The sequence below is a fragment of the Takifugu rubripes genome, chromosome 17 (assembly GCF_901000725.2).
Source record: "Takifugu rubripes chromosome 17, fTakRub1.2, whole genome shotgun sequence".
NCBI lineage: Eukaryota > Metazoa > Chordata > Actinopteri > Tetraodontiformes > Tetraodontidae > Takifugu > Takifugu rubripes.
Window position 1 is genome coordinate 9,995,031 of NC_042301.1, and position 26,758 is coordinate 10,021,788.

Genomic DNA, 26,758 nt, shown 5'->3' on the forward strand with positions numbered 1-26,758 from the left:
GGAAAGCCTGGAGGACACAGATAAAACAGGATGGATCGATGGAGCAGATCCCAGACTCACCATTCGAAATGGGTAAAGATGGTGGCCGGTGGCCGATGGAAATGTAAAATAAATGTATATTAATTCAGTCATATCCTGATGGGAAATGCCTGCAGGGAGGAGGACGGTGGTCAGGTTTGTGGTGGTCATGAGTGATGGAGATGGTTGATCTACTAATGAGTCGATCTAGTTTTTTTGTTACACCCTTTCTTCGTTCGAACTTTAGTCAGAGCTTCATCTCTATGTCCAAGGGGAAAAAAACTCTGTTTGCATGCAATACAAATGTACGAAACACAGATAGTGTTAATAGACAGTCTCCAAACATTCATGTAAAAGCTTCATGAGATGCACGGATAGCTGCTCAGAGAGAAAGAGATCAAATTGAACTGTAACGTCATTCCCGTCAGCCTGAGGGGAAGAGATCAAACCCTGCACACAACTTCTCTGTTAAACCAGATTACAACTATTTCAATTAAAACACTATGATGTCGCTCTGGTAAACAGCTAACGCTGTCTATAGCTTGTAAACTCCCATCATATTTTAGATAATGAATACATATTAATGTCACTTGTCCTGCATGTGCTGATGATGGTGAAATATTCTTTTCCCCAGAGTCACACAAGTCAATTAACATTAAGGCAGAGGAGGGAAGAGAAAAGAGTAAAAATCACCTGTCGCCTTCAGATTTATCATTAAATACCTCAGTAGCTGGTTAACAACCACAGTCTGCGCCACAATTAGAATATTACTCATGAGTCAGTGGCCCTTCGGCTGCTCTACAGGGACAGAGGGCAACAGATTGAGGACGAGCCTTAAGTGAGATGGATGAAATAACCCTTTATCCTCATCAACAAGATGTTAAGAGGAAGCGGTTCAGCGCAGAGGGCCAACCCTCCATTTTTCCTGGTCTTACAAAGAGGGAATTCTGATTTAGGGAAGAAAGACGCTGAGTCGGTTTCAGCCGAGAGAGAAAAACGGCACCTATTGAGGGAAAGTGTTCATGTTTCATGAAGAAGATATCCTTCAGAATGATCACAGACCTTGATGTGAACAAGCAAAGACAAGACAACAAAGGCACAGACAAAGATATGACACTGCCTTTAACCCTAAAGGAGGTCAGAGGCCAAACCCTGCAGTTACATGGCTGCTTCAAGTTTTACACTTTGAGTTAAGGTTGGAATAGGGTGAGGGATAGCCCTGTGTGTGTGTGTGTGTGGTGTGTGTGCGTGCGTGCGTGCGTGCGTGCGTGCGTGCGTGCATGCATGCACATGTGTGTGTGTGTGCGTGCGTGTGCGTGTGTGTGTGTGTGTGCGTGCGTGCGTGGCGTACCTCGTGCTATCCTGAGTACCCTCATTATCCTGATGATGGTGGGGTTGATGGGGAGGGAGGCATTGCTCTCTATCTCTTCTAGGGTTATACCCATCACTGACAGCAGCACAATGGCCAGGTCCAACTGGTTCCACCTACACAGACAAACACACACACACACACACACACACACATACACACAGACACACACACAGGTTTTTAAAGGCATAAAGCTGGAGATGAGGTCAAGTCTTTCCTTAGTGAAAGTCACCATTTATATGACTTTACCAATGAATATGAATATTGTACAACAACTGTAAGCTTAATTTAAAGGATTCTCTCGCAGGAGACTTGGCAGAGAAAGAGCCGGACATTACCTGAAGGCCACTTCCTGCCATGAATATTTACACGGAGGCTGGCAGAACATTTTTATTGCTACATGAGCTGCTCTTCCTCCCTTTCAGAGCTGTGAAGTGATGACTGCTGGAATATTTCATGATGACCTTGCTTTAAATGACATCATATGCGACAACGTTTGTGGAGGTAGCGGTGAATGATCCATCACAGAAATACACCCGGCCGCTGAGAAAAAGGGGATGAGTCTCTTTAACCTGTTAAAAGACATTGATCCCAACATTCAAACCATGACTGTGCTGTGATCCAGGAAGTACGGTGGTCCCCGATCTCCCTGGCTGCATTGCTGCCACTCTGGTGTAAACACTGCTCTGATTTCTTCCACAGCTCAGCTAGGGGGACTGAATCTGGGGCAAAAATGGGGATTTTTTTTGGAGTTTACCACATTCTCTGTGGAACTGAAGCACCCACACGTGGCAGCATATCAACGCGCCTCATTCAAGGCACAAAGAGGACAGAGATAGAGAAAAGAACTCCATTACTGTGGAGTTTGGAAGAAATATTTTGACTAAAATAGATTGTTTACATGCAACAGAAGAGGAGCGAAAAGAGCATAAAGCACAAGCGGCAGAAATATCCGTCAGCGAGTCCTGCAGAACTCCTCTGATTCTAAATTCGGACCTGATTGTATGTGCTGTATCATCTGAAATGATATTCAGCAGCACCACCTGCTCCACGGGGCCGAATTATTCTAGATCCTAGAATATTAGCAGGAGTCCTCTTTTAATGCTTAGAATTTCCAAACAGAGATGTTTTTGTAGAAGAAAAAATAATCTTACAGAGCTCATAATTTTATTTGTGGCCCATGCATGTTGAAGAGAAACTCAATTGATGATTTCTTGCAGTTGAATAATGTCATTTATTAAGAATCAAATGCTTGGATTGGCTGTGCAGGGATTGTTTGTGTATTGGAAAAATGACTTCAGAAAGGTCAATAACACAAACCAAAAGCGTCAGAAAACAGCCGAGGGTGTCGCCCCCGTACCTGTCCTTGAAGAAGCGCCGGAAGCCGAAAGCCACGAGCTTCAGTGAGGCCTCGATCACAAAGGTGGAGGTGAAGACGTAGTTGCAGTACTTGAGCGCCGTCTCCAGAGACTGAGACAGGAATAAACCAGACGGTCCATAAAACAAACAGCAGGAAGTTGAAGCTTCAGTAAAATGTTGCTCTTAATCGCTTCCCTTCAACTCCTCAATCAAAGGACTTTTGTGAGTTTGCAGAGGAGGGAAAACATCGTAAACTGACGTAAACGGCCTGTGATTCGTTTGGTGCCTCTGCTCTGCCAATAAATCTCACTTTAATAAAAGAGAGATTAATTAGGACATTGAATGGTGAGGAGGAACAGAGAATGCTCCGGAGTGCTCTGCTAATGAGTCAGATGGAAAATATCTGTTATGATGATAATCAGAAGCTCGTTTCATCACAAGATAAGAGCCTAATCCAAAATTCAGATTTTACTAAACTAATGAACCCATTTGTCAGTTTTACTGAAGTTAAAGCTGCTTAATCAGAAATGTTGAGTGTTTTTACTGCAGCAGGTGCAGCAGGTTGATCTCCAAGTCGCGTTCTAACTCCCCATCCGCTCACCCGGGGCTGGCTGTAGTGCTCCAGAGACATGGTGATGACGTTGATGCAGATGATGAAGGTGATGACCAGGTCTAGGTAGTGGCTGGTGCACAGGGTATGGATGGCCAGTCGGGCTGGACCGTAAGAGGCATAGTAGGGCAGCTTCTGTGCCTCTGGGGACGGAGGAGAGCAGAGGTGAGGCGGAGGAAGGTGGAGGATAAACCAACCACTTCTTCTTCTGATGATGATTTCCTTTTTTTTTTCTTTCCCACATATCCATCCTTCCATCACCCAGCTCTGAACCTCCCAGGAGGTTCATGCATTATCCCATCTATTTTAATTGAATCCACCCCCCACCACCTATTCCTCACAACCTGCCTCTCAGGATCTTACTTCTCCTCTTTTTCTCCATGCGCCGCTGACGTTTCTCCTCCCGTCTCTTGGCCTCCTCCACCTCCTGATGCTGCCGGCACTTGTGGAAGTTCTCAACCACAACACCCACAAACATGTTGAGGACAAAGAAGCTGACAATGAGGAGGAAGGAGATAAAATAGAGCAGCATCCATGGGTTGTTGTTGGTGATGGGCTGGAGGAGGAAAAGGAGAAGGACAGAGAACAAAGGTGGTGAAAGATGGAAGCTGAGGTAGAAAATGAAACCGCAGCAGGTTGTCGGATTAAGTCCTGGTTTCCCAGAAAGTCTCTGATGCAAAACTACAGGAAACATGTCACCATGGAAATATTAACATAATAAACAGTAAAGGGCAGAAAACAGCTGCGTCATCATTATCATCATCACTAGCTGCAGCAGTTTTTAACTTCAATAACATTGTCAATTTGCAAGGATATAATAGGCAACAGGAGATCGTAATAGAAATTATTAATACAAAGAAAAAGTCTATGGTCTACTTCAGAAGATTACACAGGCTTCTGGCAGCCTTTTGATGAAATAAAGCACTCAATGACTGAACCGTCCGAATCTCCTGGCACTGCCAACAGCAGCAAGAAGAAAAAAGGAATGATGGGACGGCTCGGCTGTGGAGCCGGTTATTGCAAGGAGTCATTACGGGAACAAAATTCAGGTTGGGGTGCAGTGAAACCGGAGATGAGAGTCAGATTGTCAATTTAGAGCAGTGTTGAGTGTAGAAAGCAGAGTGCAAATAGGATTAGTCATTCAGTGTCGGACTGGAGGAGGAGAACCAGCCGGAATGGTGGCGTCTCCGTAGATTCCCAGATAATCTCCATCCTAAAGGAGATCAGTTCACATTGTTGATGCCGCAGGATTATTTCTCATGACACTAGATTGATGCCACCATATGGAGGTTATAACACAAATCAAGCGAGTTTTCCCACTGATTGTTAGTAGACAAAGCTGCTTCTGTTGTACTGATCATGTTTATCTCCAGGCTTTTGTTACCTGCTGGTCAATTCCCACAGCATCCAGGCCGTGGTACATTATGTTGACCCAGCCGTCCTTTGAGGCCAGTACAAACAGGGACATGAGAGCCTGGAGGAGACACACAAATGGACTGTGTAAGGTCAGTCTTCAGAAACACCATCGGCTTTCATCTCTCGCACCTGTCCGAGGTTGTCGAAGTTGTATTTGTGATGAACCCATCGGTAATTGGCAGCCAGACAGTCGGACTTGTTGGTGATGTTCTTCACGTCGAAGCCCACGCAGTAGTAAAACTTCCCTTTGAAGAGCTGTGAAGGCAAACACACACAGCCAGATGAGAGACAGAAGTGAGCTTTGATTGGCTGAAGTCGTGCCAACGGCAGGCAATTTGTGTAGCGCATTGAGCGTCGCTCGGATGCAGCGCTTGATGTCGTGAGAGTTTTCTGTTTTATTTCTCACTGAACTCAGTGAAGCTGTTGAGTAATGTTGAATCTGATGTAGAGGAAAGGGTGAAACAGATATAAAATTAAGCTCCTGCTCAGAAAAATCTCCTCGTGGTTCTTCCCTTCTTCTGACATTTATGTTGTTTTCTGCTGAAACCGGTACAGGAGGTAGATAACAGACCTGGACACCAAGAATGCCAAAGATGATGAAGAAGGCACAGCAGATTAAGACGATGTTGCCGATGGGCTTGAGGGATGTGATGAGTGTCTCCACGACAAGCTTCAGTCCTGGTGCCCTGCTGATCACCCTGGAGGGCAAAGAGATAGGAAAGATGATAAAAAATGGAAAGAGACTCTTCAAAAATAAATAAAACAGTTACCCTCCCAACCTGAGGGGGCGCAGCGTCCTGAGCAGCCTGAGAACACGGAGGACTCCCAGGATTTTTGCTCCGCCCGCCATGGACACCACGATATCAATGAGGGACACGAAGACAAGGAAACCATCCAGGATGTTCCAGCTGCTCCTGAGGTAGGCTTTCTCCCCCAGGTAGAGACCCATGGACACCACCTGAAGACAGATTCTCATATTCTGTAAATGGTTTCAAAGGAACGGCAACTGGGCACTGGGACAAGACAGTGGGGGAGGGGGGGGGGACAAAGGTGGGAAACAAGGGGAAACATTTAAATAAAATGAAGTATTCAAACACAGCAGCGGCAATCTTTGAGACACTTTAGCTTCATGGTGTCCCTGCAATGATCAACCCACAGAATTAAAGCGCTGCATGAGGGCTTATCAAGCCCTTTATGTGGAGGCTGCATTTTGCCCGACTGTTTTGTGATGGAGGGAAAATTCTGTCATTACAAAAGAACTCGAAAGAGGGTTTTACCATCTTTATCCCGCACATTTGTGCTGACACTGCACTCTGCCATAAATCCTCTTAAATCAAACACACTCTAAAGTCTCAAAGCTGTCTGACACATCAGCTCCATAGAGACGTCCAAGAGTGGAAGCGAGACTTCCTCATTGCGCCCTGGTGGGGTACCAGTAAATATTTAACATAATCACACTTTTATGGAGTTTGCAATTATCCTAGTATATTTTTCAGGGCTTTAGAGAGACTTTGGGAGTCAACCTGGAGGCTCTTAGAGGTCAGGGGAGACTAATGAGAAAAGTTACTGGTTTTAGTGGGACAAAGAGGCTAAACTGGGATCAATCAATCCAGGTAACACCATTTAGACACTTTTGGCTGAGCAGAGGAGGAGGAGGGAGACGGGAACTTTATGAAGAGACACGATTGAGTGGCTGGAGATTAAAAATTGTGTGGAGACTGTGAGATAGCAATCGAAGGTCGGGGTGTCAGAGAAAAGCAACAAAGCTAATGGAATCAAAGCGTAGAGGATGGAAGAAAAGCTGCAGATGTTTCCACATCATCTGGGCTGTAGAGCAGGAGGCACGATGACGTTGTGGAGTATCTGACTCTTTCTTAAGATCTATTTGGAATAAAAAATCTCCACAGCTTCTTCGATACTGAACTCCAAGACGGTCACCACAGCAACACAAAGAAAGTGAAAAAAGGGTTTAAAGGACGGGAGCTGGTGATTGTTAGGGAATCACTTAAATAATGTACAGGCTCAGAACCAGAAGGTGAGAAAGCAGAATAATAAAGGCCGTAAAAGGGTGGCAAAGCCGACACCAGTATAGAGAAACAAAAGAAGCGTGTCCGGGTCCAAAACCCTCAGTGTATTAAGACACATCATCGTTCCTGGCGTGGCACAGATCTCAGCTCTGTCACATTGGATATGACAGGCCTTTCGTCATCTTTCAACCAGCTGCACAGCCAGCTCCAACACGCAGACACTGATATTAATAGCAGCCCGAGATTCTGAAGCACCCTTGGGAGTATCGGCCTGCTGCGCAGCCTCCATTAAGCAGATCAAACAGCGCTGTGATAAAACATGATACACGGGGAATCAATGGCAGGTCGCTGCCATCAGTGCTATCATCAAAATCTGCTAATCTGCAACAGGATCAGCTGACCTCATTGTTGCAGCGGGAGACAGTCACAATCACATTCAAAATCCATGTACTGCACAGCACTTTGCAAGTTACAGCCTCGAACCACTAGACCAAAATTGTTCAATTAGTGATGGTTTTTAAACTATTCCGGGCCATTCATCAACTGTTAGCCATTAAAACCAGTAAGGAACGACTTGATAAAGGAGTAGTTCAGACCGCCCAGTCATTCTTCAACTTTGAATTTAACATCATTCTTTGGTTTCATTTCCTGCTTTAATTGCACGACAGGGCCCAACACAGTTTTGGAATATTTAAATTTGTATTTCTGTCTTTTCGCATGTTATCACTGCTATTTTTAGATTCTGTCACATTTTCTTACAAAAAAACCCTCAAAAAGTTTTTGTTATCGAGTTCTGTCCTCCTTGATAGGCAAAACGCTAAGTGCTTGTAATCCTCTCGTGAAAATAAAGTCATGTTCTACTGGGATTTAATGGGCAATGTTAAGGTTCACCGCACACAGCCAAACTCAATTTCTTTGCTGCTGCACACTAATGATCCAGTTAGCGAAACGTTAATTATCATATTTCAGGCTTTATTCTAGGAGTGCGCTATGCTTTTCTGCTGTGGCAAATTTTAGCTGCCTCCCGTGAAATTCTGGGTGTAGCAGCCTAACAAAGCACCTCAGGACTCTGGAAATGTGTGAAGAACTGACAGCTGAACCTCAGCCACCTATTCCTTCTCCAGCTTCAAAATACAGGCTAAAGTCTGAGGTCAGTGGTGTGCAGGGTTGTGTGTGTGTGTGTGTGTATGGGTGTGTGTTTGTACGTGTGCGTGTGCAGGAAATGAGGCCTTCTCCGTGATGCCTTAGAGATACAAGCTTAATTAATTAGTGTTCCTGAGAGACAGACTGGCAAGGCCGGAACAGCATATAAAGAGCAAATGGACAGGGATGAGAAGATGAGGAAGAGGAGAAGCGATGGGAGGAGATGAAGACACACGGAGGGCAGCTGGGCTAGATCGGCCCTGTTATGACACAAACATGACTGCAGGGCTTGATTATCTTAGCTGTCCAGGAAAGAAAACCTCACATCGGTCCGCTTTCTGACAGCGTCTCATTGCTTCATATATTCATGAGAAATACTCCAGAACAAAAGGGAGAAGGTCCAAGTGAAACGTGAAAGCACGCAGGTTTGACTCTGATGAAACCATGTTGAAGAAAAGGCTTCAACTGTACGCGCCTTCATCTTTCAAGTCCTGTCTCGCCACATGGGAAGAACGATTTCACCTTCGTGTTCCAGTAAACATCTCAATGATCCAAACGGATTTATGTTGTTGACAAATGAGACCAGGCTCATCTGCACACACCAATCGTTCATGTTCCAGCGGCTGCAGCGGTCACACCTCTGATCGCAGCGCAAGCGGAGGCGTGCACGCCGCAGTGCAGCCAGAGATGAGATGGGGAAGCGAGCGGCTGCCTGGAGTTTGGCTCTGAAAATGAAGTAGATAACAATGGTGCGCCCATGATTGAATTACCCACAGCGAGACAAAAGAGCCGAGCTAGTGATAAGAGACGCAAAAATTTAATCGTGAGCAGCTCAGGGCGGCGATGTGAGCGATCGGAAGACCGATCGGAGGAATGGAGGTAAACAAGGATCCAGGCAGCAGATGGAGGAGGAAAAGTTCAACCCGAGGCCAGAGGCACGTCACTGCCCGGATGTGGAGATGATCTGTATTTCACAGTGGTGTATCAGTAGGATGGTTCTAATGGAGACACAATGTCCTTAATAATGGCCGATGGCCTGTCTTCTGGGCATCTGATTAGATGAGGAAAACTGTGTGTGTGTGTGTTTGTGTGTGTTTATTGACAGGACTGTCCAGGATTAGCCAAAGGCGAGATGAAGACAGAGAGAGCGCTTTCTAATTAACTTCATTGTCTTGCTGAGCAGCTCTAATGGAACGTTACAACTCTGCTGTCAGGAAGCAGGAACTGAAAGATCTGCACAGTTGGAGCAGAAAAAGGAGGGAAAAGGAGGGAAAAAGGAAGGATTATGTCAGGAAACTGCTTCTGCAGATCTTCAGGAGTGATTTTTTTGTGAAATGTCGCAACCACAAACTTGAGGGAAAATCTGTGGAGGAGAATTTAATGGACTTTGGTCAATTCAAGGAGTGACTGATGAAAGAGGGAAGATGAAATAATGCCGTCAGAGGCTTGAGTGAGATGATGAGGGGATGAAGCGGAGAAAGGGAATGAATAATAGAGAGGAAGGTGGAGATGGGGGACAGAAAGAGATGAAAGAAGAAAAAAGGATGTTTTACCTTGACGGTCATCTCAGCCACAAAGATGGTGGTGAAGATATAGTTGGAGATTGTGAGAAACACCCTCTCCTGGTTCAAAAAAATGACAATTAAAAGAGTGAAAGAAGAGCATGACAGCAATTTTCTCCATCCTCCTGAACAGATATTTGTTGCTCTGGTTCGTTATTCACCATTAAATCTCGAAGCCGAAGTTCAAAGAGCTGCAGAGCGTTAACGTGAACTCTCGAAATGTGTTTAAAACACCTTCTGCTTGTGGAAACGTGCTCGATATCAGAATCCAGCTCCAAGCCCACAAGCCACTGATGCAGGAGCTCCAGTATAATCAAATTGCTCTTTCATCCATCATTTACAGACGCATTTTACCAATTTAGATTTTGCTTTCAAATGAGAAGCAGCTTGTTGAGGGACCAAAATCATCTGCAGAGCCTGATTTAATACCAGAGACCCTCAAATAATGTGATGATATGCTGCATCATGACATCATCATCCTCATAAATCATCAACATAAATCACATATTGCTACGCTGAACGGGCTCCTATTGGTACCGTTGATTTGATCCAAAGGAGAAACTGCGGCACGAAGGATCAATAAAGTTTGATGTGTTGTTGCAGAATATTGAAAAGATTCAGGGAAATGTATCCTTACTACACTGCCTTGGAGTATCTTCGGCCTCTCCAGGGCCACCGTGATGCAGTTGAGAAAGATAAAGACCAGAACCACGTAGTCAAAGAGCTTGTGGGCGATTATGGACTGGCAGAGCAGCCGGAACCTGGAGGTAAAGAGAAGAGGGCATAAAACTAAGGATAGATGCACCAATGTGACAGTAGATTCCATCTCTCAGCGCTAGGATGGCCCAAACCACGTAAAATAACCTTTAGTTTTCAGAGCCGCTGCCCTGCAGTGACTCATGCTGGAAGCTAAATGTGTGATTAAATAGGCCCAGATTGCATGTGGGAACACAAACAACTCCATCTAGCACACGTGTTAGTAACTGTAGCCCTTTCACTTTGGTTTTGTTCAACCATTGTCAAATAAATACGTTTTTCATTATTGTTTCTTCCCCAATGACTTTCACAACCTTTAATCTCAGACACTCAGCTCTGTGTGACCATTTTATTTTCTGTCCAAAACAGGAGAGGAACACAAGCAATTAACCCTCATCTGACTAAGGTGGTGGAGCAGATGAACCAGAAACCGGAACAGAACATTTGAAACCAGAAAATGTAGGGAAAAGGAAGGATTGACACACGTATACCTGCCTGAGTCCACAGTTAAAACCAAGGTCTCTGCTCAGCACTACTACATCCAGCTTTCTGCTGTAGGCTGCTCTGCCCTGATCACAGGTGAGTCAGGAGGATAGAGGCTACTTTTTGTTTAAATGTTTGAAAATGACAATAAAAAATCATCTCTAAAAGTCATCTCTAAAAATTGGCCATGTCTTCAACTCTGGTGGCTGATCCTAGTTTGTGGCTACTGGAAATACAAGTACAAAAGTCTCGGCAACCTCATGAGTGACATCTGTACATTAGGTCCTGTTCCACAGATATTTTGCAGATATTTGCAGTACTGCTCTGTTTCTGGCTCCATATCCAGCAACAGCAGCCCCCGAGAGGCCACTAAAGCTCATCTGGCACCTATAAAGAGGACAGAATTTACCTACTGTTGCTCTTGATCTCTGGCTGCAGGAATCAATGTGCTAATGTGGCTGCTGAGGACACTGTCCCTTCAGCTATCGGATCCAAATCTGGCAGACCGCCCCATCCACATTGATCGTGACCTGGTGTGGGAACCTCGTCCTGCCTGAGATGCAGCTTCTCTCCTTGGCTTGATTCCATCTCTGTCTGTCCAATTTAGCTTATATTTCTCATTAGTGCGCGAGCTCATATGCTCTCACCTACACTCAGACGTAAACGGCGTAACAAGGCATAAACAAGGCAGCGATCTGCATATGCTCCTACGCAAACACGCAGGAACACTACACACTTTGTGGCCTAACACCACCAACACACACAGCCCTTGCATGACAGATGGCACCTGCCAGGATGCCAAAACACAGCCCCCAGTCCCGGCTTCCCTTGAGTGGCCATCAGCACACGGGGAGTCAAGTGAATGAGCGATTGGATAACTGAGCCATTTTTCTTTGGTGTTGCGTTCAGGGGTGTTTCTGCCAGCAGTGCATCGACAGCTGGAGAAAACAGAATGACACAAACAAAGAGAACTGGGAGGCCACAGTCAATAAGACTGTCTAGAATAACAAAAAGAAAGACGGAAGGACGTGTTGACATCACTAACGAGCCATCGGAGAAGGCAGAAGACAGCTGAGTGTGAACAAACAAATGGGTTGACTGCTGCTCCTGCCTCCATCTTCTGGATCAGGACAAAAAGCTGAACATTTGTTTCTGTAGGCGCTGACGGGCTTGAAGGAAATCCTCTGCTGTAAACTGTCCATAGGAGGAAGACACTCAATTTACCCGTTTTGTGGGGAAAACAGGTAGACGGACCAGTCCTCTCTGGTCTCACACCAGTCGGGCTTGTACACCTCTATCATCTTCTGGATGCGGAAGCACAAACTCTGGGGGAAGGATGAGAAAAGAGAGAGAGAGAGAGAGGAGGGATGAAAATTCATTCATCTAAGCATGTTTAACTCAATGCTGGAACAGCTAGCAGCTTTAAGAGGAGGAGAATTTGCACGACCTTTGACCTCTACCAGTTTTGTTTTGATTCACCCACCTTCAACTTGAGTAAAAACTGTTTAAACATTGCAGTAGGACCACTCAGATTTAATCATGACGCATTCCGTATGCCAGGAAATTCCATAAATTGACTGAAAAAGCCACTAAAGCAGTTACATAATGTAATATTCTGGCCCGGTTGAACACCTACCCCCACCACAATTCTCATTTACATTCTCAGTAGCTCTCAGTAGTAAGCTCCAAGCAGCAGCTGTAAAGCTCCTCTCTTAATCTTGACCAAATCTATATCCTCAGAATAAGTGTTTTGTTTCAGGGACTCACATAATCTGTTTCTTCGTCCAGATCTGCACGATCTTTACGCGCGTTGACCTGTGGGAAAACCTCAGACATCAGCCGAGTGTGAATACCCGGCGTCTTGCCATTACAATCCCGGTGCCCCCCTCCCAGTCCACTTCCAATCCCAGAGCCTCCGGTGACAGAGCCCCCGGCACCACACCCGCTCTTCCTCCCAGTATCTGGGTGGAAGGGTGGGTGACCTGGAGGTTGTCCTCCAGCGCGGAGAAGCTCTGGGAGCTCCAGGGAAAGGGCCCGTCGATCCCTCCTCCTAGCAAAGTGTCTGGACAGCAGCAGAGGTGGGGGCGGGTGATGTTTGGATAGAGGATGGTGAGAGTGGGAAGGATGAGTGAGGAGGGACTCTTGTTCTGCGGAATAGGGGTAAGACTGGGGGGAGCAGCTGCTGCGCACGCGCAGACTTCCTCCTACAAGTGGAGCCCCTCCAAAGCCGTAACTCCTCCGACCCAGACTGTTTGAGCTGGACCTGCAAAACAGGAGGTATCAAAAGGTGGAAGTTTTAAATATTGATGAACAACTTGCAAAGTATAAATAGAGTTCATCAACAGACTCTGTGGCGCTCTGTCGTTAAGTTAATAAGATTGACAAACTCTGAAGAAGATTTGATGTTTGTTTCCAGGTTGTTTAATTAAGGTTTAATGAGGACATTAAGAATTCATTACTTGAAATAACCCTCCCAACATAATCACTTACCTGCGACTCCATCCTGAATGTGGAGGGAGAGGGCGCCCCCAGTTGTGGTAATTGGAACTGCGGCCATGACGCTGAGAGACAGATATTAAATTAATTAAAATGAATTAGCATTCGTTTGATTTTAGCTAATTCCTGTTTAAGCTTCAGTAATGGAATCAGTGAAGCATCATTTGATTTATAAATCTTTGAAGAAAGGTATGTCCAACAAAAACACGTGACAAATTCCCAGGATAAATTACTGGAAAAGTTAAAAAAATCGGCATTAAAAAGCTTTTCATATTAGCCTGCTGACATTGAGGTAAATCTAAAGTGCCTGGAGTAACAGTTCTACTCAGAGGAGGAGAACCTGTTCTGTTTGTTTCCACGTGTCTAATCCTCTCATTGTGAGATGTAATTACATATATATAGGAGAGCTACAAGTCATCAGTCACAGCCTGAGCTCATACACCCGAGGATATGCATCAGTCTCGATAGAAACTGCAGTGAATCGTGCACGTTGGCTATTAAGTAAGAGCAGAACCTACACAGAGCAGCGCTGCCGTTCACTCAGGAGGAACCATAAACCTCTCTAGACCCACACTCCTCTGTCAAAATCATTTGTTCCTCTAATAGGCTAAGTATGAACAATGCAATCTTGCACGGTTTCTCTTTTGTCTTAGTTTGTCAGCATCTCCCCTTAATCCGCTAGCTGCCTGTTCCCTGAATAGACAGTGAAAAGGTGGGTCTCTTGAGATGACACGGGGGTAGTAAACATAAAATAAAAGATGATAAAACAGTTGGTTCACCAAAACTGAACAAACCATGGTCCAACCAATCACCGACGAGATGGATGGGGGAGGGGCATGTGGATATAAATCTTGATTTACAATTCGCATAGTGCACCTTTAAATCATTTACTAAGAGCAGTAGCATTAGTTGAAGGTGATGATTAGGCTGTTTCTGCTCATCTCTTCTAGCTAGGAGGATTTGGAGAAGAGGACGAAACTCCACCCTTAAGAAGAGGAAGAGACGCCATTGTGAAAACGAGGAGACTCCACTGTGATTAAGATGAGGTTCCACCGAGAGGAAGAAGAGTCTGCACCGTGTGTTGTTTCTTGATCACCTCAGAGGTCACAGTGGTGATAACGCCTTAACAGCAGCTCATCATCCATTTCACTTCCACTTGCTTTTGTCATTGCAATTCATCTCACTTCCTGTCTGCATCTCCGTGTTTTCTATGCTCTTCTCTTCTAAATTTTCTAACCGGAAAAGGTCCAGTACGAGTTGCAGTGGCACAAGTTGTCTCGCTTAAAGTCCACAGTATTAAAATAGCTGCTCCATTACAGCATCGAGGTTTGGTTGTATGCATGACATCACAGATGAGCAGAAGATGAAGCACAGGCCTGTTCACTAAAAGTGTTCAGAAGATAGATGTTTCAACTCAAATGGTGCTCTAAAATTCATTTCAGAATTATTAAATCTTCAGCAAAACTCATAAGCTCACCTCACACTGTTAAATAAGGAGGTATCTTGTCATTGTATCTTCATTTTGAAGGGACTGTGACTCTGCTTAAGGTCAGCTCAAGGTGGCCGACCACTCAGACCAGTCAGAGGAAGAGCAAACAGTCAAAAAATCTCCTGAAATATCCACACATGTAACCTGACACCTGACATTTTCCTCTGGAGCCAGGTTTGTTTGCTCAGGGAGCACCGCTGTTTTAACAGCGGTGCTCCCGACTTGCTTGAAAACGCACTTGATCCTTGGTAATTGCATTTGACTGCTCAGTAACAGTTGCACTGATCCTTAACTGGGGTCCAAGATTATTAAAATGTTATTAAAAGCTGATGGGCTGTGGTGTAGATGGGTGACGAGGCACATCAGTAACTCGTCGATGGCCTGCGATCGACTCTACTGATATTAACCAACCAGAAAAAAAGCTTTTTGTGGCTCTATTAGCTGTCCTGGTAACTACTGATAGTTGTTGCCAAAGTGTAGGCAAAAGAATTATTCATGGCTGGCTCCTTCCTCTGTGGTTGTAAAGAACAGCATGTTTTTAAAGGAATTTTGAAAGGCAGGAACTCTGGAAAATGATTTAACATGTGATTTGCAGCATTTGAAGAGAATCCCTTGATGTTGGGTGTGAACCCAGTCTGGGATTACGTACTAAAGAAAGGGAGCGTCTCTCCAGGCTGCTCTTGCCGAGGCTCATCACGCTGCTCTTCCTCGAGTCCACAGTGACGCTCCGCCTCTCTGAAGAGTAGGACCCCCTGGAACTAGAACAGCCGCCTAGCTCCAGATGGCCATTTGGTGTCAGTGTGCAGATCCTCGGGTCTACAGAAAGAGTGGAGGAAGAAATCCTACATTACTCTTTTCTGAGCGTGGCTCTCCACGTTCCAGGATATCTCCCTGGCAACGTGTCTCAGGGTGCTGTTGGTTATCTCTGAAGGTTGATCATCCTGGCTGATATTAGTACAAAAAGAATGAATATGTGTTCAGCTTACCAGACAGCTTTATCGAGTCGTGCTTCTCACTTTCATCAAAGTTGGAAGAAGAGCGGTCGTCATCGGAATTGGAGCGGTTAGCATCTCCCTAGCGACACAAGAGGTTTAGAAATAATTACTCAGGACATCTTAATGTGCAGTGAAACACTTTGTGACCACAGGGTTAGAGTTAGAGCAATCGACTGGACCAACATCTACCTATGACTCAGTTCTCAGTTCCTGTATTAAAATAATCAACTTCACAATCTCCGAAAGGTTCAGGAGCAAAATGCTTTGTGTTTATTCCACATTTAGGTTGGCTGTCTCCTGACCTCTCTCTACCTCACCCTTTCCCCCTCCCTCCTGCGCCAGCTTCTCCTGTAGTTCCAGTGGTGTCTTGTTGTGTTCTTGAGCTTTATATCCAGACCTCTGGTGATACTGATCTGGATGTGGTTGCTTGGACCCTGGGCTTCATTAGTATTCAGCCCTGGATTGTGATAAAACTCTTTGGCCTTTTCTGATGTTCCTGTGGTTGAAGGTTCAGGATGCAGCGGAGCCAATAAGCCAGAGAACGTGTCAATCGCAATGACGTAGAGAAAGATGAGGCTATTTGAGTTTGACATTTCAGAAGGATCAATCAAAAGCTGGCTGATTAGTGTCAGTTTCCTCTTCAATTGGCAGATCGGAGCTTCATCTCACACAGGCGCTAATGTTTTGATCAGTGCACGAAATCAATCAACTACATGGCAGTTTTGTGCCGATACATCTAGGAGTTTGATAGTCGGCAGCAGACAAGCCTGCCATGTTTTCAGTGAGTGTTTTATGGAGATGGCACTTTACCTAAATGCGCAGCTTTATGACTGCTTTCAGTCCCTTTCGAAGCTACTTTCAACAATTGGAGAAGAATGATGTCTGGTGAAGAAGATCAGCCAGAAGAAATATAGCTGAATATTGTAGTATAGGAATACATTGTATAGTGTATCCACTCAGGAACACCAAGGGAGCAACAGAGGCAATGATCCTGGAAAACAACCCCCATTTGTCATTTTTCAGCGGTTGCTAAACGCTGGCAGCTGTGGTTGCCAGGTACCACACATAATAGCATCCTCCTTACGACACCTTTGGTAAAAAGATAAAAGCATTCAGAGCAGAATGATCTTAAGACACCCGCAGACATTTAAAATACACGTGAATGTCTTCCTTTTGTGTCTTTGCTCTGAGATGCTTCATCATTTGTAACTGCACACGTCCTTCTGCTCAGCCCAGTCTTTATGAAAATCAATATGTCACAGACGCTTGGGATTATTTTAGCTATGAAGGTCAGCTGCAAAGGTCAGAGTCCTCAATCCTTGAGAAACTCAGACAGATGGATGGTCAGCTGTCCATCCAGCAGAGAATGAAGAAATGACGGATAGTGGGAAGCAACTTTTATAACTCACACAAACACCAACAGGCGATCTGAAAGACTATCTAGATAAAACACTGTCATTGCTTGAATTGTATACACGCTCATGTTGATTTGTTTTTTGTAACAAGTACTACTGATACTGTGGAAGGTTGCAACTCATATAAATGATAAGAAGATCCACACACTGTCCCAATTGTTGATGTGAATGCAATTAAGTGAATGTAAAATGAAGTGTAAAATCAACATCGGGGCTTTTTGAGGTCACATAAGGAGTAAAATGCGGTGACAAGCTTGTTTACCTCTGCCTGAAATCCTTCCACCAAGATCGCCACCAGCAAGTTAAACAGGACATAGTTGCCAAAAGTCATGAGGGCCACAAAGTAAAGAGCAGCTAGTGGTGACGTGGCGGCCATACCGTTGTACAGAACCACGTTCCAGTCCTCCTGCGTCAGAATCTGTGGAAATTTACATGATAGGTCCAGAGAATACGAAGATTAGTGTTTCAGATCAAGGAATGGAAAAAATGGGTGTTGTATTGAATGTTAATTTGCACGACTGTTGCCTGCATATAGATAGAAATGTGACAAGTACATTTATCATGCGTAGCAACTCATTTTGTTTAGTTAAAAGTGAAAAAAAGAAATATTGTTACCTGGAAAACAGTAACAATGGCCCAGAGCAGAGAGTCAAAGTTCTTCCGATCCGGTACCGTGTCCCCCGTCTCTGTTTTGATACTGAACTTACAGCCAAAGATGTGCATCCCGAGAATGCTGCAACACAACAGCATAGCAACAGATCAGGCTAGGAGACAGCACATCAATGTTTTTTAAGGAGCTTTATGGATATCAAAGGCTGTCTCATCATAAACAACTGAAAACCTTCATTCATATGAAGAGCAGCACTCAAAAAGATAACAAACATGGAGATAAAAATGGTGAGGGCAGTTGCTGCTGGCTTCAGAAAGACTCAAGTCCTTCAGTTGCTTTGCCAGCAAACAAAACACTGCTCTGGAACATGATGACCTTCCTGTTCAACATGCACAAAGCACCTGGAATCGAACTGGGCAAACAGGCAAATTCATAAATGAGCATGTGTTGTCTATTAGAAGGTGAAGTGTCCATTTTTCTTACAGGGAATGAATAAAGCCTCACTGTGACGGATCATTTAGGCCAGTGGTCTCAAGCTCGCGGCCCGCGGGCCAACTGCGGCCCCCGGGACAATAGTTTGTGGCCCCCACCTTAATATGAAAGTTTAATGTTAGTGCGGCCCGCGAGTTTGATATGAATGGCACTTTACAGTGTTTTTTGCAGAGCTGAACGAACCTACCAATCACGGTGGGGTATATGGCTGTCAGGGGCGGGACATCGGCCGGGCATGTTCGCAAATTTGTGACATTACACCTCCTCTCTTAGAGGACCAATCACAGCCCAGGCGGCGTCCGAAAACCAATGAAATAGCGACGCAATAGCGGGTTATCATAGCTCCGAATACATCTCGGAGCCTCTCTTAAACAAAACGTGAAGTAATTTAAAATAGTTTTTATTAATGCTGCCACATACGTAGTTTATTGAAATATTTATATTACTGAATATAGATTTTCGCAATGTTAAGATAAAATGGTAGGGACTATTTTGTAATCCCACCCCTATGCCCATGGTGTGTAGTGTGTGTGGGGGTGTGTCGGCTAAACACTGAAACAGAAACTTCAGTGGCACCAAAGTGGAATTATATATATTACACAGTCCCAAACATGTCACATGCCTGCAGTGAAGAGAAAGGTAGGTGATGAGCACAGACAATTTCTATTTTTATTATTATTATTATTGATTGAGTGAATTATTCTCTTATTCATTCTTAAGTTGTTTATTTATTTTTCCATCTTATTTTGTGTTTAAAAATAAAGATATTTGAGAACATTGGAATGTTTTGATCAGAGCATTTCTTGTGGAAAACCCGATGTGGCCCAGCCTCTCCCAGACTCTGCCTACAGCGGCCCCGAGGAAAATTGAGTTTGAGACCACTGATTTAGGCTAATCCTCACCTGAAGATGAAGATGAAGAGCATGAGCAGCATGCAGAAAGTGGCCACATTGTCCATGGTCTTCATGAGCACCACTAGTTGTCTCCTCAAGGCCGGCATGAACCTGACCAGCTTCAGGACCCTGAGCAGCCTGAAGGTCCTCAGCACAGACAGACCTCCGTCGGACTGGCCAACAATCTCGCACACACTTAGGAGAAAAACAGGCAGAGCTGAGAGATGGAAGCCAAAGACCTGAAAAAGCACCAAATCTAGAGTGGCATGAATAAATGGGAGCCCTCTCCTGATCAGGGCTGCAGTGGTGGTCTCATCTGGAGGACCATCAAGCAACGGTGCCACTCTTGCTTATGTTTTGCAAGAAGGGAGGCTGTCAGCTCCTATAATGCTGCTGTGAGTAAGGATCTGGGCTTCCAGGTTTCTTTATTTCTGTCCTCCACGTTAGACAAAGGCAGACTCAGACACCCAAAACCAGACGGACTCCTTTGAAACCCATTAACTCCTCCCAGCTCGCTCAACATACGTTTTAACCAGCCTCATCCGGGGTTAAGGTGCCACGTCAGGCCTGTGTTTGGGACAGTATAAATCAAACTGAGTTTAATACTTTCTTAATTGCGACAGGAAAAAGTTTTGATCTCTGGCAGAGTTTTGTGGTGCTTATCACGAGCAGAGAGTTATGCTCAAAAGAACAGTCAGGTTTTACAGATATGCGTCCTGCAGCGGGCTGCTTATCAAAGCTTTCAGAACGGCATCAGAACAGCATCGGCAGCGATTGAATAGGGGCACTTTCAGGGAGCAAACTCTGAATGCCTATCTGAGAACCTTCACATAGATGAAGGGAGGCACATTTGTAATGGAGGCAGATAAGGTGACAGATGCGGATACGTTCAATCAACAGCTTCTGTGACGGGCTGCACATTTGATCTTGCTCAGTTTTAGCAGCTTTGATGCATATTTGATCCCATCATAATGGGGGAAAATGGCAGACAGATCAAAGGTAGAATGATCACCTGAAGCCGCAGGCTCACAACAAAAGACGGGAAGGTGTTTGCTGCTGTCTGCCCGCTTTGGCATCCAAATATATACAGGTGGTACATTTCAGTAAATGGAGAGTGGGATTGACACCCTGGCAAAGACCAGCATAATTTACGCAGCAGCTCTGGATCTGCATTATTTGGTCTTCCAATCTCAAACCCCCTTTTGTCCTACTGCTACTGCTCTATATTAAAGATGTGTGCTTCTGGTAAATACCTTATAATGACAATCACTCCATCAAAGACATTATAGGGGTTCCTCAGGTAGTTGAAAGAGCCAAAGGCTGTCAGTTTGAGGATCATCTCCAAGGAGAACATGCTGGTGAAGACGATGTTGCAGATCTCCAGGACATTGGTGAGTTCCTCCGGCTGACAAGGCAGAGTGACCAGATACTCAGATTAGAAAACATGAAAAAATTACAGGAAAAAAAAGGATTGACAAAAAAGGATTTTGGCTTCATCTGGCCAACTTGTACAGGACACAGTCCAACCATATCCAATCCAATGTATGATTGGATCTCTGGGTTTTTCACCTCCTAACAAAGCGAGGAACAAGAAAATAAAGTGCAGCACATTTCCTCTTATTAATTATGTATGCTGCATGAGTTGTTATAAAAGGTGCCACTGTTGCCACCTTAGAGAAAAAGACGGATGTTCCTCCCGGCGTCGGTTCTGATGTTGAACTGTAAATCCAGGCAGTGACTCTTATTGATGTTCTGCTATTAGATGGATAAATTTAGACATGCCGATAAGTCCATTCATGCTTTTAAGTACATGAACAGCGGCAGCTGGTTTAATGCGTTTCCTTTTTTTTTCGCCTTTCACTGTAAAATTGCCTTCACAATAGCTTCTGGCTGTCAGTCTCATGCTGTGTCAATGCGCATCAATGTCTGTCTTTTCTCTTCTCTCCTGACACAGTTTAAGTTTCTCTCTCTGTTTCTGTCTGGCCCGGGTCAAATTACCCAAGAACACACACACACAGGGATCTAAATTTGGCACACTCACAAATTCAATCACGATTCCAGCACATCTCTATTCCACAGAGCCCCTCTTTTACCTCACTGATGATGCTTCTGACATTTTCACTATTCCAGAATCAATGAGGACAGTGTGTATTGCGTTTACGTGCCTCTATGTATGTATGTATGTATGTATGTATGTATGTATGTATGTATGTATGTATGTATGTATGTATGTATGTGTGCGTGCATTGTTGTACTTGCTACATACTGACTACCATAATCCATATTATACTAGGAAAGTGGAGACATTGTGGCTGCTTCTTATAACTTCAAAGCCCTATTTGGGGGAATAAGATGTGGATTGAAGGTTAGGTTTAGTTGAAAGTCAGGGGTCAGGGTCGGGGGCTAGGTGGGATGGTGATAGTGGGTTAGGGTTAGGAGTTTGGAAATGCAATATACAGTATCCATGAAAGACCTCACAAAGATTGGAGTACAAGGATGTGTGTGTGTGTGTGTGTGTGTGGGGGGGGGGGGGGGGGGGGGGGGGAGGGGGGGTGAGTGCGTGTGCATGCTTTATATTTGTCATTACTAATGAGTGTTTAGCTGTGAGAAAACACAGGCTAATGATGCATATCCACCACTGTTAGCATCACCGATTGCAGACCAGCCAAACATTGTTGACAGCCCCTGGAGATCCATTACTGCCATCTCATTACTGCAGACCTGAGAACAGATCTAAAATTTTGTTTTTCTATCTGCTGATGTCTGAAAAAAGAAAATACCATCCCATTGGCTCACTGCTTTAGCGAAGTGGAAAGGATCTTCGAAAAGTATGCTGGGTATCTATAACAATAATAATAACAGCAATTTCCCTGAAGATATGGGGGTGGGGGGGTTGGGGTGGGGGTGGGGGTGGGGGGGGGGGTGGGGTATAACATATTCACTGTGCAATGAAACCCGCAGGTAAACAATAGTTTGCTAGTCTGATAGCAAAGACTCTCTCAAGACTCACAGACCCACAGTGGGGTGGAAGTCAAAATAAACTAAATCCACTATGCTATTATAAATCTACTCTCCGTTCCCTTTCTGTGCACTCAGAGGTGTAACATGAGATGCACGCTGGTTGTACCTGTACAACAGAACAAAGCTAACACAGCTAAAATCTGCCATTGTGTAATGTTATTTGCTGGCAAACAGAGAAAATAATTCTGTTTTAACCGGTGGTAAATGCAGCCGCATGTGCTTCTGCCAGCTGCTTCCTAATCATCCTCAGGTGGAATTAGAGGCTTAAATCACATAATATATTTTGGCTGCATTATTAACTGTTAATTTCTTTCATTCTAAAACACGCTGCTCTCTGCGCTGCTTCTTAGATTGCCCCCCCCAAAAGCTAATTAGGATCTTGTTTCTGAACGCTTTGACCTAGTTGTGCTCATAATTGCCAAATACGTATGTTTGCGTTCTGCCATGAATTCAATTTGCGTCTGACAACCATGCCCAGAGAATCTGAAGGAAGAAAGCACGTAGGTGTCCCTCAGTATATCGATGGAGAGCGTGGCTGCCCCGCCAACATCCATCCATCAATTACTTTGTTGAATGTTGACATTTTCGACTGAGAAAGATGCTTATTCAACAGTGCTGTTTGATCTCCATCCATCCCTGTCAGCCATCCAAAGTACCCATCATGCAATTGGGTTATTGATGCTCCAGTGGCTGTCAAATTAATAATATATGGCGAGTAAATATGTAAGTTAATGGAGAATGCCTGTGACCACCTTCCTGCGATATTTCCTTCCATATTTCACCTTATTATCATTATAAGAGGAGGCCCACAGAACTGAGATAAGGCATCGGCCCCACCGTTCACACAGAAAAGGGGTGTAAGTTTGGTTTGTTGAAAGGGAGGTGCAACCACCGACACTTGCCGTTTCCTCGCCCTTAAAGGAGCAAAGTGTGTGTCTGCCTCGCTCGTTGTGTCTCAGGCTATTTTTAACTCTCCCCAACATGAGAGACGACCCACCGCTGTGGCAGTGGCAGGCGCAAGTGGGCGATGGTATAGAAAGAGCCGGAAATATTGATAAAACCACAAAGAGCGCACAAAGCAGAGCTACAGGAAACAAGAGAAAGGCTGAAGTTAAAGATACGTATGAAACTATGTTTCATTGATTAAATCTGATCACCAGTTACATTTTGTGAAGGCCCCACAACCATCGGGTCCTTCTGCCCTCATGAAGCTAATTAACAGCACGTTGGAAAGATAAAGAGTTGGAGGTTAAAGTACAGTACCTGCTCGTGGTGCTCTATGCCCATGCTGATGGTATTGATGAGAATTGCGATCATAATGCCTCTGTTGAAGTATTTGCTCTCCACGATCTCCCACAGCTTCACCCGGGTGCCGTACCAAATGTCCTTGCATGTTCTCCTGGGGCAGCAGCCCTTGTGGTTTGCGGCGCCCTCCCGTCTCTTCTCTTTGTTACTGGAAGAAACCCCCTCCCCATCGGTCTCCTCCACGGCTCCATCGTCCGCTTCATCCTTTTCGGTGCAAACTGGACCGACTCCATCGGAGAGCGAAAGGGCCGTGGCACACTGGGGGCAGCCGTCTCTGACGGAGGCGGAGGTGAGGGCCATGGGTGAAGTGTGGTCAGGCTTGTTATGGTGAGGACAGGGTGCAGCTGAAACAATAAAGAGCAACTACTCTGTATCTGCCATTATTCTGTGTCTACAGAACCATCTTCATATTTTAAAGTCCCTCTGCGTACCATGTCTCCTCATTGCAGCCCTCTGACGGCCCTCTCTTCCATTGGCTTTCCGCTCCCTCCTTTTTCCTCCTCTTCCTCTCCCGACGCCGCGGAACCCGCGAGGTTTTCCCCGCAGGGTGTTGAACAGAATGACGGTTTGCCTCCTGGCTTTGCGCAGGATGTGGCAGACAAGCTGGAAGAGCTCCTCGTAGCAGTCTCCGGGCTCGCTCGCCAGGGTGGAGGAGGACAAACACTGTGCTCGCTGCTCCTGCATCAGCTGGTGCTCTCTCTGCTTGGTCTCTGAGAACTGGGTGGCGATGACCACGAGGCACAGGTTAATCATGAAGAAAGAACCCACCTAAGATGGGGGAACCACAACGAAGGGAAGTAAGATTTTCTCCATCTGACGATTAACACAAACGATCACAGGATGATAAATAAGCACCGTGACACTCTTACAGCAGGTGACAGGCATCATTAATCTCGAACATTCCTCTTGGACAAAGGAAACACCATTATTAGACTGGAGCTGCTCTGGAAGAGCTCACGGCAGCTTCACTGTCTGCCTGGTCTTGTGTGGAAATGCTTCTCAACTACAGGTGAAATCAGAATCGGATTTTCGAAGTTTCTCTGCACTAAAGATCCAACCAAAGATCCAACACTGAAACAGATCAGTGCTGAAGGTCCTTTCCAGAGGTGTTGACATTGAAACAGGAACTTTTGCTCTATGGGCTCAGAACTGAATTCAACAAGCTGCCTGGCAGCAGTTGGAGGATCCTTTTGGGTAGATGACATTCCAGGAAACCAAAAAGGTTCTTATTTGTACAGAGGATGACTCCTGCCTAAGCGGTAAAGACGTTTGGGGATCCAGATCATCAGAGGATCATCGTGACACGTGTTACCACAGTCATGTGTCAGAATAATTCATTTCTAGTGGAAGTTTAGAGTCAACCCAGCGTTAATTTTTTCGAGGAAGAAACTGGAAAACCACTCACGCACGCATCTTTGCTACAAATGCAAGGCAGAACAAAATGCCCTCTTCTCCTCCAGACACAGCTCTGTGTTTGACTTCTAGAAAGGATTTTTGGATCGAGGAAAACACGGGGGAGCAGCTGAATGTTGGCTTTGGACCCCGCTGCCCTTGATTAATAATAAAGTAGTTGTTACCAGGGAAAGCCTGGTGGTACACAAGTGAGGAAGAACAGTCTTCAAAGATGATATCAGAGGAGGAAAAGCCTGTTTTTACACTGCCTCATTCTTTCCCACTTTCCTCACATCAGGATGTCTTTATCTAAAAGTGGCCCCTCTGCTCCATCCATAATTAAAATGAAGCCATCTTTATTTGATCCCACAGTGGTTGCTTCAGGCTCTGCAGTGTGTGTTACTGCTGTGTAACTCTAATGGACACAAAAGCAGAAAAGAAGAGAAGAGAAAAGGGCAAAGTCACCCAGAGAAGGGGAGCTGAATAGAGGACGAAGAGGCAGAGGAAGGATGGAAGCTAACGCTCTTCGACTGTGATCAATAGTGGTTGTAGGACTTGATAACACCCCTCTGATCTCTGAGCCACGGCAGACTGTGGAGGAGCTGGAGAAAAAGTGCTTCAGCATGTGTGAAGTCTTTGATTCCCAGTGCAAAGTGGTCAAAATTGTCCATTTTTCATACCAGCAGAAGGTCTCGTACCACCAAGCTCAGTAATCAGTAACCACTTCCTCATCCTCCCTTATTCCTCTGCTCCTCCTCCTAGTGACGATGGACATCTCTTTAATTCTATTCAACTTTTATTTTCCTAAAGCTCTGCTTCATTGTTTTGCATTTCTGGCTGCGTTGGATCGTGTCTCACCCTTCAATTAAAAACAAGTCTTGTTTAGGGATGAATGTCTATAAAAGTCTCTTTAAATTTAAAATTCAGCATTGCGAGGTGGCCTGATTTACATGATGATTTGATTATTGTAAAGACAAATTAAATGTCACGGTCTTCACTCTGGCAAAGCAAGTCAATTCATTTCAGTTTAAATTGTCCTCAAAAGCACTCGCGATCGTCCCGCAAAGGTGGTTGGTGTGTATGATAATTACTGCCTCTCTGGAGCTCAAGGCCTCACAAAGCAGGTTGTTTCTTTGCAATAATGCTGTGACAGGTGGGGCCACAACAGCGGGTCCCCTCCTCTCCACCCAGCTACAGCCTGAGACGTAATGAGGAGCAGAAGAGGAGAAAACCGGCTCTGCAAGTGTGGGAATAAAAAGGCTAATTACACTACTTGGCTCTGAAACAAAACACGTCCAAACTGGCATTTGGAGACGTTAAAACCTTAATTCCGCCGAGCCAAGCGGCTCCGTGTGAAGCTTTTAATTCCATCGAGTTCTCTCGTGCAACATGACACTAATCAACACGCAACATCTCAGGCTCTTTAACTTTGTTTTTCAAGCCTCTCCATCTGTCAGCCTTCACATCGCTTTGTCTCTAATCAGCGTTTTCATCTTGTGTCACTCACCCTTCACTCCACTCGTCCCTCTCACCCTCTCATCAGCTGGATTTAACACAGTTTTATCGTAACTTTTGTGTGAAATTGTCAAAGCATCTAAATACATCCAGAATGTCTCCGTCTCTGCCCTCGTCTTCAGACGCTGTCTTCGGTCTCTGCGAGCTCCGCGTCAGGCGCTATTAAAGGAAACATTATAAAAGCCTCCACATCAGACACTGAGTCAGATAGGGGCAAGCAGGGATATGAAGGCAACTTTTAATAGATCGCAACCCTACATTCTTTTGGATTTGTGAGACTGGTTGCAAGCCAGAAACAGAGGGGACGAGACTGTATAATATTAGAGTTCCAGGTTTGATTCCAGCTGTTGTCCTCCATGTGGGTGAGGCACTAGCAGCCTATGGAACATGTC

The 26,758-nt window shown here is 45.0% G+C and overlaps 1 protein-coding gene across 5 annotated transcripts in view; it reads right to left on the reverse strand.

Moving 5' to 3' along the window:
- Window positions 1–26,758, reverse strand: part of LOC115253331 (voltage-dependent T-type calcium channel subunit alpha-1I-like) — a 44,278-nt gene that overhangs the window by 13,296 nt on the left and 4,224 nt on the right. For all 5 annotated transcript variants that reach the window (XM_029851149.1, XM_029851150.1, XM_029851151.1 and 2 more), the window contains exons 3-23: window positions 23,891–24,227; window positions 23,418–23,803; window positions 20,387–20,538; window positions 19,143–19,328; window positions 17,754–17,871; window positions 17,401–17,556; window positions 15,715–15,802; window positions 15,378–15,544; window positions 13,234–13,304; window positions 12,511–13,006; window positions 11,968–12,068; window positions 10,142–10,265; window positions 9,496–9,564; window positions 5,552–5,730; window positions 5,344–5,470; window positions 4,902–5,027; window positions 4,741–4,830; window positions 3,720–3,912; window positions 3,348–3,499; window positions 2,748–2,857; window positions 1,370–1,503 (exon numbers count right to left, since the gene is read on the reverse strand). In XM_029851149.1, the coding sequence (XP_029707009.1) occupies window positions 1,370–1,503; window positions 2,748–2,857; window positions 3,348–3,499; window positions 3,720–3,912; window positions 4,741–4,830; window positions 4,902–5,027; window positions 5,344–5,470; window positions 5,552–5,730; window positions 9,496–9,564; window positions 10,142–10,265; window positions 11,968–12,068; window positions 12,511–13,006; window positions 13,234–13,304; window positions 15,378–15,544; window positions 15,715–15,802; window positions 17,401–17,556; window positions 17,754–17,871; window positions 19,143–19,328; window positions 20,387–20,538; window positions 23,418–23,803; window positions 23,891–24,227 (3,562 nt within the window). The remainder of the gene's footprint in view (window positions 1–1,369; window positions 1,504–2,747; window positions 2,858–3,347; window positions 3,500–3,719; window positions 3,913–4,740; window positions 4,831–4,901; window positions 5,028–5,343; window positions 5,471–5,551; window positions 5,731–9,495; window positions 9,565–10,141; window positions 10,266–11,967; window positions 12,069–12,510; window positions 13,007–13,233; window positions 13,305–15,377; window positions 15,545–15,714; window positions 15,803–17,400; window positions 17,557–17,753; window positions 17,872–19,142; window positions 19,329–20,386; window positions 20,539–23,417; window positions 23,804–23,890; window positions 24,228–26,758) is intronic.